At 39.6% G+C, this 13,342-nt stretch overlaps 1 protein-coding gene across 1 annotated transcript in view; it reads right to left on the reverse strand.

Moving 5' to 3' along the window:
• Positions 1-13,342, reverse strand: part of LOC134431405 (mothers against decapentaplegic homolog 2-like) — a 91,871-nt gene that overhangs the window by 29,178 nt on the left and 49,351 nt on the right. The window contains exons 3-4 of the mRNA XM_063179422.1: positions 1,915-2,108; positions 1,286-1,420 (exon numbers count right to left, since the gene is read on the reverse strand). Of these exons, the coding sequence (XP_063035492.1) occupies positions 1,286-1,420; positions 1,915-2,108 (329 nt within the window). The remainder of the gene's footprint in view (positions 1-1,285; positions 1,421-1,914; positions 2,109-13,342) is intronic.

The raw sequence follows: 13,342 nt of genomic DNA on the forward strand, positions 1-13,342 counted from the left end.
CTAGCTAAGTGTTCAAGATTAAGTCAGCCAGGTCAAATAAAGTAAGATGCCATTAATATAACAGGAGGGTGTCAGTGACAAAGATAAGGATGCAAGGTGCGGTTAGCTGCATAGTCATTTGAAAATCATGTGAATACCCACAATCACCTTGAACATACTTCCTGCAAGTAACTACCTAGCTGCTTTAGCTCATTTCCATAGCACTGGATTTGCAAATGGTAGCTTTCCAGTAAGTTGTTAGGAAATGGTATCAAAAGCCCTCAGATGGAGTCAAAAAAGGCATGCATCAGTTAGGAAAGCAGCACCAATTTCTATCCCCTTAAATTGCTCTTTAAAGATCTGCTGTGCCTAGGTGACAACAAACATGGCCCAGATTAAACAGATGAGAACAAATTTATTACATTTTTAATGCCATTTCAATTCTTGGATGCATTTAAACAAAACACAAACAATAACCTGTTTAAGACACATAGATACAATTTCTATATTACACATATTTGAGTTTCAAGTAATTTTATTCTTCAAGAGAGTCTAGATCTGAATTTTCAGCTTGTTCATAACATAGCTGCATTAAACATTTATGAGAAAGCTTCAGCTTTACTTGGTTTTACACTCCAGGCAACTTCCTAAAGGGATAGGAAACACAAAGTTGGGGCAGGAAACAAAGTTCACTGATTTTATGTTTCAGTAACAGTACCAGGTTTTGGGTGCACTGTAGCAGGGTAGTCTTGGGATGGGGAAGGGGCAAAGAAGGGGAAGAAGGAATCTTTTGATTTCAATATTGTTAGGTTGCTCTTTCATACTAAAAAGACAAAACTGTGCACACCATAGTAACAAACACACAAAGCAGACCTTGATCAATTGTGGACTACAGATCAAAACACTAAGTCACTCATTTGCAACTTAAAGTTTTCTCCACAAACTACATCTGGTGAGACTGAGTAGTAAACTGCTTCTCAATCTCCAACACACAGCATTTGGCAACCCCTATATGCTTGTAAAACAGATTAAAAGCATAAGACAAAGGTCTGTTTTTCACTCATTAGCATTCTGAATCTTAAATAAGCTACTGAAACCAAGTAAGCAATATCATTTCACACAGGATTGTGTTCTGCAAACAGCAATGTTCAGGTATTTCCATTGGAACTAATACACAAAATCAACTAGATCTAACTTATTGGCACATCTTGCAATTAATTTGATCACTTAGGAGCATAAAATTATCATCTTTGTTTCAGCGGCACAGTGTCAAACATACTGTTTACAGTGAAAGTTAAGAAAATACCTGGTATGTAATTGCTCTGTGGTTCAATTCCAGCTGGAAAGTTAGTGTTTTCAGGAATGGAATGGGTATAGTCATCAAGAGGTGGCAGTTCTGTTAGAATCTCAGTGTGCCGTGGCACTAGTACAGGAGGCAAGACTGGAAAAGCAAAATTCAAAGCATTGGTAAGACCCTCAAAATGCACGCTTCTGTGAGCTAAAAGGAAAAAATATCTATCTAAACCATCTAACAATATCTTCAGATGTTTTGAAATTTTCTGAATCTCTGTACTGCTAGTATTATGATTGCACTGATAGTGGTAGAAACAGATTCCTGAAGTGCCTCTTGACTAAGACTATTCCACAGTAGCAAAGGTGAATCATCTCTGTTCTCCTTTTAAGTCTGGGCCATATTTAGCCATCTGGAAACTACTAGAGGTCCCGGAAATGTTTATCGGAGTAAAGATATCTCCACATTCATAAAGATTTTTCAGTAACTTTACTATTAAAAACTATCAGGGGTGGTTTTCGCAAAAGCTGTATCTCTAAGAATCTTGAACTTTTGGCAAGAGAAAGCATTTTTCTCTTTTTCACTTATAACATGCTGATCAAGCGCATACAGATGCTATACAAAGTCAGAAATAGTCTTCCTACCTGGTGTCTCCACCCTCTGGTAGTGGTAAGGGTTTACACATACTTCATCTTTTTTAAGATTAAAAGCATATTCACAGTTTTCAATTGCTTTAAGTTCATGGTGACTGTGAAGATCTGGCCAACGCCACAAACGACAGTAAATAACATGTGGTAATCCTTTACGATGAGATACCTGTAGACGGCCATCGAGAGATCTGGAGGGAAAAGATGTTAAAAAGTTTTTACAGAATGCATGCTCTTAGCCACTTAAGCAAGAGTATACACACATGGGATGGGTAGTTTAATGATTTTCAGAATTCAGTGGATTGATACTGCTAGTGACATTTATACTCTTGTTGAAAAGCTTCAAATGTGATAAAAATGATCATATCAGTAGTCTCTTAACTTGTATTTGGGTTGCTCTAATCATTGGCAGTTAAATTTAGAATTCATTAAAAGCCACTTTACCTCCAACCAAGTATTTAGGATGATTGCTTCATATATTTTTTTAAATGCAGAAGAAAGTTGTTAAAAAAAAAAAAATCACACACTTAATAGTCCCTTCCACTACTAAACCTCAAAGCTTTGCTGTGGCATAGATGCTTTATGGCTTTAAGAATTCCCAAAGGACTGCAAATAAGCCTATAAGCAGTCAGCTGCTCAAGTGATCCACATGGCAGTATAACTGCAATGTAAAAAGCATGAATGCACATCTTTTAAGGACTGTACAGTTTATCTTCTTGACTTCATCTGCCTTATTACCAACTGAAATAATTTTGCTAGTTTTAAGACAGACTGCATATGCTTACACAAATGCAGATGTTTATGATTGTTATGGGATGGGAGACAAACCTCAATACAGAAATCAAGTAATATGACATGAAAAAATAAAGACCCTGTTTAGAATTTGCCTGCCATTAACTACTGAAGAATTTATAAACAATTCTTTAGTAGCTCATATCTGAGCCAATTAGCAAGATTTAACTGAAAGCTTTTGACATCCAAAGCAGTTAAAATACTTTGCAAGATTAGGCCTAAAGAATCAAGCTTCCCAACTTCATTAATATAAATACCAAATCATATTAGAGCTTGCATTTAACAAGTCATCCCATTCTTTCAATAGCACTGTCATGAAAAATCAATATTGCAGAATTAGAATTTCATTGGTCAAAACATCAGCTGATAACACTTGGATTTCTACACTGGCAAGCAAATATCTTAAAATGCTGTACCATGAGAGGCCTAGGAAGCATTTTAGTCTATTTTACAGCTAAAGCATCCCATTACAGACCCTCCAAAGCAAATCCCTCCCACAAGATTTCTATGATGCAAGAGGGCAGAATATTCACCTGGTTTGTTCAGAGAAGCTGTAAAGGCCTGTTGTATCCCACTGATCTATCGTGTTTGGTGTACTCAGTCCCCAAATTTCTGAACAAGTGCTGTGCATAATAAATTAAAAACAAAAACAAAAAATAGATATGAATATGGAACATGGTTATTCAAAACACTATGGTGTCAAACATGGAAAAACATACAGAATACTTCCTTTCACATAGAAGATAGAGCATTGTTTGACTTGCATTTAGAATGACATCGCATGCTGTATTTTCTATATGAAGGAGGCTATCAAAATGGAACAAGTGATTCAAGGTAAATGATAAATGTTTTTAAAAGTTGAACAAGTTCTCTGCTTTTAAGAAGCCAGTACAGTTGTAACGTCACTTAAAACAGGCTAAATTTCTTCAGCCTAGCTCTTAAAAAATTCTGTTTTAAAGGGTAGTTTCTGGGTTTGTTTCTTGGGGGGGTTTTGTTTAAAAACAAACATAAGCTTCCCTAAGACTTCAAACAAATGCCATGTATATCTGAAACTGAACGTCACAATCTAACTTTCAGGTACCATCACTTAAGCACTAATCTCATTCTCCATGCACATACTAACTTGCTGCTTTCCCCAAAAGAGGAAAATTCAGACTTTAAAGAAAAGCACATCATAGCTAATACTTTTCACTGTTTTCTGTACTCTCCTTGATTAAAGAACTAAATATTCTTTTCCACAGTATACAAAACACAGAATGTTTAACACAGTTTTACAGTATAGCATTTTATGATTCAGCTACTGGATAACAAACCTTTAATTGCTAAATCAAGAAGAAGGAAAAGAGAGACAACAATTTTTTTGCCAAACTGGTTCAAGGACAAGATCACAACAGTAAAGAAAAAGGAGCCTTCAGTCAGAGGCACAAACTAAAGGCAACATCAGATTTAAACAAAGCAAGAAAAGAGCATGGGTTTGTAAACAGAAAGCAGACTCAGAAGCATAAATCCAGCTCAGCTCTATCACAGACTTGCTCTGTGATCACTAAAAATGGACAGTTTATTTTTATACAAGTGACATACAACTAGACTTCGCACCTCAGAAATTATGATAATTTGGTTCAAAAGCAACTTACATCTCTATTTCCTAATTACAGAGCCTGAAGTTTGACTGTCTGCTACAGTCTCTAAAATAAATAGCCTCTGAAAAGTTGCAACAGAAAGAAAAGAATCCAAGTTCACCAAACTCCTGGTTTTAAATATAGGTGTTGCAATTTAAACTACTAAACTTAGCTGATACAGTCACAAGTTTGGATTGAGTGCTTAAGGGATGAGAAGTAGGTATTTTTATTTCCCTTCTCTACACAGGGAAAATTCAGTAGTGTTATGAAACAAGAAGACATAAACATAAGTGTGGGCTACTGATGAAGGGACTTAATGGTTCTTGTCCCCTTCTTGCCTGTCCCAAACACCTCACTTTTAGTGCCATTCCAGGGAGGCTGAAATGTTCATGCAATTGAGCAGCAACCCAAATCAATCAACTGGCTATCTGACCACAGAACATACATGGCAGACTCTATACAGAAGTTGCTAAATATAATTTTCTTCTTCTTCAGTCTCAGAAAGCAGAACTGTAAAGGAGCTTAAAAAGCACCAAGTTCAGTTGATAGCCTTCTCTTTATCTGAAGTGGTAGCACTAGAGAAATGGCAAATAAAACCTGAAATGCAAATAGCATAATGCTTGTCAAAGCCCACATTATACAGAAATCATTACAGAATGGTGTTGGACATTCAACTTGCTTATTTGTGAAATATTACATTGAGCCACTAACATTTCCACTGAATCTTTCGTATCTTTTAGGATCTACAGCCACTAAGAAGTTTGCCAACTCCACATTCAAGGCAATCACCTCCATTTGGTTTTTTTCCTGCATCCTATAATCCCAAGCATTTCTTCCATTTAATCTGTCTACCCCTACATTTTCTGAGGCATTTGTAGTGCTGGAGCTGTGACTGAAACAAAAAAATAATTTTAGTAAACCATGACAGTACCCCATTTATCTGTTTTAAAGTAGGAGATTAAAGTTTTCAAATTATAGAATTGTTATGCAAAATCTTCCCTATAGATATGAGCCTGACATTTGTTTTAACTCACATTTTCACTGAAAGACTAAACAAGAAAAACGCAACAAAAAATATGATCAGGTTTTCACTTGAACTGGAGAAGTTACTTAGCACAGGGACACAAACACCTTTATACCAGCCTAACATTTACAGGACTTACTACCTTGACTTACTAATTTTGCCAGGAGGGTAGAAAAGAGGTGCAGAATTTGCTTTGAGAGCTACACCAAGCTATCAAAACAAGACTTAGAGAAGTAAGAAATGACCACTAGATTTAGAGAATCCTATTTTCTCACAACAAATGGGCAAATGCCAATGCATTAACATTGCTCATGGCTGCTTGTGTAAAATTTGCCTGAGAAAACAGGTTGAAGTCTGCAGATTAAAGATCTGTACCTTGTATAGCAAATTAGTATTTGTTTGTGTGATTGGAGTTTTTTGTGGGGCTTTTTTTGGTTCATCACAGGTGAAGCTCCTGTGAAGACACTGTCCCATTACACTCCACTGATACTAACTTTGAGAAAAGGATCAATGAATTGATGGATGAAAGAACAGAATCCTTCCTCTCATACCAGTTTTCTTTCTGATACACCTAAGGTTCAAGAACAGCTGGGAGGGAAACATGCCAAACCTTTGGAACTAGTTCAGAGAGGGTCTCAAAGACAACAGTAATAGGAAAGCCTGATTTGACAAGCTTAGGTGTAATATAGATGAAACAAAGCTATTAAAAAAGTTCACTGGCTTACATACAATATTGTATTCAGCACAGACAGTTCCTAACAAGTCTGCCAAATTCCACCTTGGACTTCTGGTGGGCAGTCTTTGGCCTGTTTAGGACATTTATTGACAGAGTACCTGGGGAGTCAGTCCTGAAACGCAAAGGTGTCCAGGAAGGCTAGATATGCTTTAAAAAGGAATTGTTAAATACTCAGGAGCAGGTTGTCCCCATGTGTAGAGAGACAAGCTGTCAGAGAAAGACCAGCCTGGTTAAACAGAAAATTTAGGCTGGAACTTAGGGGAAAAAAAATCTATCATCTCTGGAAGGAGAGACAGATAACTTGGAAGGACTATAAGGATGTCACAAGGGACATATATAGGGAAAAGATGAGAAGGACAAAAGATCAACAAGAACTTGATTTGACTGCTGCAGTTAAAGACCAAAAAAGTTTCTATAAATACATTTGCAGCAAAAGGAGGGTCAGGGAGAATCTCCATTTATTGAATGCAGAGGGTAGTGTAGTGTAGTGTAGTGTCAGGGTATTGAGTCAAGGGGTCAGCTGGAAATATATTTAGGATAATTGAAAACTGTAGATGAGTCGAGGGGCCAGCTAGGAATACAATTGAGATAGTAGAAGATTGCATATTTTAGTTAAGATTTTAAAATTAGTTAAGAAGCTAAGTTGGTAATATAGGTGGCAAGAATCAAGTACCTGAGTTAAAGAGTAACAAATGCATTAGGAAAGAGAAGCTAGGAGTGACAGGGATAGATGTAGCAATTGTGAAGGAGCAGAGACCATAGAAATACCTTGCCTTAAGAATAATCTAACAGTTAGGAGAGGCTTGGACCATGACCAGCAGATCAAAAAGTCCTGCCAACTGGCCATAGGTGAAGAGTTCACCATGAGGAAGATGGCTTTCTTCCTCCCATACCCCCACTCCCTTATTTCAAAATCCCACAGACCCAATTAAGGGAGTACAGTTGCACAGCAGTAATGTCTATTTCAGCTGATTAAAATACAAAGTGAGCAGGTAATGATTATGTATTATGTGTCCTTAGAAACCACTTGGATATGTAAAACCTTTTCTGCATAAATAGAGAGCAGGAGTCTGCGACTCCTTGCACATGTATTTGGAAATGATTCCACATGTGTCCAGTGTGCTGCAATAAATACTCTTCTTTTCAACTTTAATTAGTTGAAGAGTCATCTGTCTGTGCATCAGTATGAAGAAAAGGCAGAGGTATTTGATGGCTTCTTTGCCTCAGTCTTTAATATCAAGACAAGTTGTCCTCAGGATAACCAGCTCCCTGAGCTGGAAGGTAGAGATCAGGAGCTGGATGAAGGCCCCATAATCCAAGAGGAGATGGTTAGTGACCTGCTATGCCAATTAGATACCCAAGGGTCTATGGGCCCAGAGGGGATCCACCCCAGAGTAATGAGGAAACTGGCAAAAGAACTTGCCAAACCACTCTCAATCATATACCAGCAATCCTGGTTAACCAGAGAAGTTCCAGCTAATTGGAAATTAGTAAATGTAATGTCCATCTACAAGAAGACTTGGAGGGATGATCCAGGGAACTACAGGCCTGTCAGCCTTACTTTGGTGCCAGGCAAAGTTATGGATGATCCTGAGTGCCACTACATGGCACATGCAGGACAATGAGTGGATCAGGCCCTGGCCAACATGGATTTACAAAAGGAAGGTTCTGCTTGACCAACCTGATCTCCTTTGTCCTGAGTAACCCAAAATGTTATTGTATTCCATATCTATCTGTGCCCAAAATTGTTACTGTCTCTTTAAGACCCTGCAATGCAATGGTGGGGCAGGGGTTGCCCAGGGCTTTTAAAAGTTGGAGCATGCAGGGAGCCCTCTCTCTCTTGCCATTTTGGCTCTCTCTCTCTCTCTCTTTCACCTTGCCTTTGCTCAAGGCAAAGGCTCCCTTTTGTGGTTTATTTTCTGTTTCTCTCTGGCATCTGGAGGGGGTTGTTTCAGGCAGGTTACTGGACTCACAAAAGTAGCAACTCAAGAAGCTGCATTTCATGATCAAAAACTCTTTCAGAGTAAAATTTGCAACACCTGTCAGCAGTGCAAAGTCTAAGCTGGTCTGGGGTTGGGCTGCCATGCATGAGTGCCTGAGAGTCCATTTTCTTCCCCCCCCCTATGAAAGTGGAGACCCAAGACAGCAGTGCCACCTCCAGCAAAGTCCAGCGGGTGGCAGGCAGCAAGAAGCAGTAACACTGACCCTCAGAAACATCAGCAATTCCCATCTTCCACTAAACTGCTTCATAAGCTCCTACTTTCCTGTTTGGTTTTTTTTCTTTTCCAGGAGAAAGGGTGCACTGAGTGGGGTTAGTCTGCCATCTCCCTTTTGTCTCACAGACAACACAGGCACCTGAAGAGCATGCCATCTTGGAGGGAGAGCTGCCACTGTCTTTTCCCTTTGTCTCTCTACACACGTGGCGAGCACCCTCTTGGGGAAGGAGACACTTTGCCATTTTGGGTTTCTCTGTTCACAGGGAGTCTGTGGGATTTCAGCAACTTTGTAACTAGTGTCTACAACTTATTTTTTGCTTGTTGATGTTTCAGTTTTTAGTAAACTTATTTTTTCACTTATATCTACTTGTATTAGTTTCTTCTTATTGGTGGGAAAGGATTCATTAAAACTAAAGAGGTAACTCATTTGCATCCACCTTAAATTGTCTTAAACTAAGACACCTTCTATGACAAAGTGACCCACTTAGTAGATGAGGGAAAGGCTGTGGATGTAGCCTATTTAGAGTTCAATAAAGCATCTGACACCATCTCCCACAGCACCCTCTTAGAAAAACTGGCTGCTTGTGGCTTGCATGGGTGGACTCTTAGATGGGTAAAAAAACAGCTTGATGGACAGGCCCAGAAAGTTATGGTATATGGAGCTAAATCCAGTTGGTGGCCTGTCGGGAGTTTAGTTCAGGCATGGCTTGAAGAAAAAGGCCATGAAGCCATGAAACTGAGAGAAAAGTAACAGGTAGCTGTGAAGCAGTTCCCAGCCTGACTTCTATAAACAATTAGACTCTTTCAGGCATCATTGTATAAACAATAAAGTTCTCAGGCAGTCTTCTCATAACAAGTGTAACACTCTCTCTGGGAAAAGATGGCACCCTGAGAACAGATGTGGAAGTTTTGGGAACCGTTCGCATCACAGTGAGAACACTGGTTTTGTTTTGTGTAAACAATCAACGGTGTAGTAAAACAAAAGGTGTGGTTAGAGTTTTCTCTGTTAGCCTATCATAAACCTGTATTACAGAATATGCATGAAGTTCGTTAACACTATTATTTAAGCTGACTGATCGATCAATAAATCGAGTTCGATGCATCACAGGATGGTCGTTCTCCCCTCACTTCAACAAATGGTGACCCCGATGTGATAGCGGACACGACGATCGCGACCACCACGGGGATTGCGAACACCACGAGAAGTGAGGACTGGTTCAGGCTCCGAAGCAGCGGGAGCGGCAAATAAGCGCGAAACCAAAGCGGAGGAAAAAAAGCCGCCGATACGCGCCGTGCCCTGGCGACCATATTAGATGGGTCCAGCTGATACGTGTGGCCGATGCCTGGAAATCGCTGCTAGGTAAAAGTGCGCACTTAAAAGAGGTATGGAAAGGCAAGCCACATATGAACTTTTTATTATGTTTTTGCAAAAAAGGCAAATTAAGGGAATAGACTTACGGAAGGAATTGCAAGGTCTTTTGGCTTATGGTCTGGAATGGGGAGTCTTCGTGAATCCCCACACAGTTTACGAGTTAACGGAATTGCGTGAATTCGGTGATTTATTGTCAGAGGCTGCTTTAGAGAGTGGTAAAACTGCCAAGAAGCTAAGCAGGCCATGGCAAGTGATATATGGTGGACTGTTTTACTATCTCTCTGAGTGCAAGACAGCGGCCGCAGCCCGTGGAGCTTGCGGGGCTGTGCTACTCCGAACTCGGCACGGGCGCTCCGCCATGGCGAGCAGCCGCGGCGAGCGACGCGGGAGCGGAGGCAGCGGCGGGGAGAGCGGAGCCGCCGCCGCGGGAGCCGAGGCGCGCCGCCCCGGGAGAGAGCGAAGCCGCCGCGGGGGGAGCCGCCACGGGTGCAGCGGTGCCTGCAGCAGAGTCAGCCTGCCGGCGAGTAAACAGAGAGCCGAGCGCAGCGGGGGGGGTTTCGCCCGCTCCGACACACGCGCCGCGGGACTGGAGCGCTTTTTGCAGCAGGAGCGTTTCTCCCTCCCCCCACAGCTGGCAAAGGCTTCAGTTTAAGACCTAACAGCCTAATGGATGCCTCGGTTTAGGACCTAACAGCCTAATGGATGTAACTTTTGTCAACAAAAGGAAAAGATCCCTGTTGAAATTAAGAAACAAGTGATGGTAAACAAGGAAAGTTAAAGGCACTTTTGTTCTTCCTGGCAAAGACTACGAAACAGCAATCAGCGTACTGTATGCATGGGTCAAATTTCGGCCGATTTGGCTCGGCATTGGTTATGCTGTCTTGAAATCACCTGCATTAACATAGATTTTAACATCAGAAGCCCGGATGGTTCAGTCAGTGGAACATCAGACTCTAAAATTATATTTTGAAAAGTTTAAAAATGTTAAGATGTGTTGGATTGATTGTATGAGTGAGATTGTATGAGTGTGCTTTTTGGTATAAATGCTGCAGCAGAAACGTGAGAAAGGTTGTTTTGATTTAGTGTTTTGGAGTCAGGCCTGTGGGTGAGTGATAGTGAATGCTATATTTTATGTTTATAGTAAGTTATCTGTTATTAAGTAGTTTAAGTTATTTATTAAGTGCCGTTCTATTAAGGTTAAGTTTGTTAAGTTTATTTTCTGTTAAGTTTGATCTTACATTATTTACAAATAAGTCTGTTATTTAAAGTCAGTTAAGTTTTGTTATGGTTAAGTTTTATTAGAATTAAGAGATTTTACATGTAAGTTCTGTTGATTTAAAAATCTATTAAGTTTAAGTAAAGATAAGTTTAAGTAATGTTAAGATCTATTAAGTTTAAATATTTTAAGTTTAAGTATTTTAAGTATAAGTGCTATTAAGTTTAAGTGATGTTAGATAGATTTATGCTTTTACGATAGGCGTTTATTTTATGGCTTGTGTGCAAAGTGTTGTTGTGAACTTCAGAGAAACCTTGCTAGCTGAAAATACTATTTAATTATTAGAATTGCCTATTCTTATGTTGCAAAGAGTGTAACACAGCTAGCCCATAGAATTTTGAAGCCAGTTAAGTTCTGTTAATTTACAAATAAGTCTGCTAAGTTAAATATTTTAAGTGCTTTAAGTGTATACTATTTTCTCACCACTCCAAATCAACAAAGGACTGAGAATCGCCCAGCTGATGCCATTTCAGCCAAATGACTAAAGGATTACAGACTGTAAAACTGATTTTGAACTTTTCTGAGAGGCCCGGGGAAGGGGTGGATGTGAAAATCTCAAGGACAAAAAGGATTGTTTTCAGACTTGCCGTTCACCTCCTCTCCAGGTTCGCATGAATGAAAACAGCTAACAGCTTTCTTTTCTTAGTCCAATTACCACCTATCTTGCAATGCCTGATAAGGCCGGACATTGTGGCTCAGCTGGGGGTGCGTTTAACCCTTTGGGATAAAACGCCGTTGCCGGAGGACCAGAGAACTGATTGACATTATTGAATCATTATCATCTTTCCATATAAAAGGACCGGCAAAAGAGAACTGTCTTGAATGTCACAGCCCCAATTGTGCTGCTTGGGTTGCACTGTGTTGTGGGAGTCGTGACAAGACCTTTTGGGTGGATCAGTTGTCACTTTTTCATTTATGGTGTAATACCTGTAATTATGAACATAACTGGGAACATAATTGGGAGTGGGCATTACGGAATGAAACAGGACTAAACACTGCCTCAGCTTTAGATCTTTATGAATCGCATGAGCAGAAAATCTTGGCTTATTATCGGTGGGAGATACAGTGTATTTTGAAAAGGATTAAAGCTCAAAGTGCATCATATATTACCTCTGTAAGGTGTAAAAAACTGGTGCCTTTAACACAACATTCCGTTGTAGGGCCTATAAAAGGAGATCCCAATCAGGCATTAGATAACTGCATTAGAAGGTTACAAAGGTGTGGTCTTCAGGTCTCAGGAACAGTAAGGTTAAAAACTGATAAGAAGAAGAAGGTCAAAGTAAAACCAGGAAAATGAGGTTTTCTTTTATTATATTACTTGGTGTAGTGGTAGCTGAAGAATTAAAGGTAACACATTTTAGTCAATCTAGAGATAATGTATGATTAACACTTGCTAGGCAGATTAATCAGACATCGCTTTGTCTCAGCATTGGAGGAGTTACTAACCCCTTTCAAACATGTTTGGTAGGACTTCCAGTATGGTCTCCTCAAGAATTCTGCAGTTTTATTAATAACCGTGCCTTATGTATGCGCAGTATGGTAAATATCAAATTGCCTAAAGGGTATACTGCCAGTCAAAGTGACGGCTACCGCCAATGCCTGTTAATTCAATCACTTAATATTCCTTTGCATTCTCCACCTGAGGAATTGGAGCTTTTCGGGAGTGCAACTGCTAGCATGACCAGCACTTCCAATGGTGGGTGGTTTAGCTTTGATTATTCTAATCCTCAAAAGATGAATCCACATACACAAACGTGGGCTACCCTGGATTCAGCCCTAAAGCCAAACATAGTGTCTAAACAACTCTACAATCATTGTAAAGGCTCTAGCATCATAACACCTAAGAAACTACCTACGGGTATATTTCTAATTTGCGGAGATAGAGCCTGGAATGGTATACCTGCCCAGCCTCAGGGTGGACCTTGTTATTTAGGCAAGTTATCTTTATTCCACCCTAATATATCTGTGCTAATGCAATTAAGCCATAAGATAAGCAGGCAAAAGCGTAGCTTACATAATTTAGACTGTAGTCAAATAGGAGATCCGTGGTTCTGGAGTAAATTTAAGCAAGTGATGGTTTTAGCTTTCCTACCATGGGGTGCTGCCAGCAAAGCATTGACTCTAGCAAAGCAAATAGGGTGTTGGGCTAAGGGTGAACTGAATAAAACTTCACAGATATTAGATATGTTAACTTCAGATGTACAAAGTGTTAATCACGCTGTTCTACAAAATAGAGCTGCTATAGATTTTTTATTATTAGCACAAGGCCATGGGTGTGAAGAATTTGAAGGAATGTGTTGCATGAACTTATCTGATCATTCTGTATCTATTCATGCTAAGTTAAAAGAGCTACGGCTAAGATTTAACAAACTTAAAGAAGAAGAAAGATT

The sequence above is a fragment of the Melospiza melodia genome, chromosome W, assembly GCF_035770615.1.
Source record: "Melospiza melodia melodia isolate bMelMel2 chromosome W, bMelMel2.pri, whole genome shotgun sequence".
In the NCBI taxonomy this organism is placed as follows: domain Eukaryota; kingdom Metazoa; phylum Chordata; class Aves; order Passeriformes; family Passerellidae; genus Melospiza; species Melospiza melodia.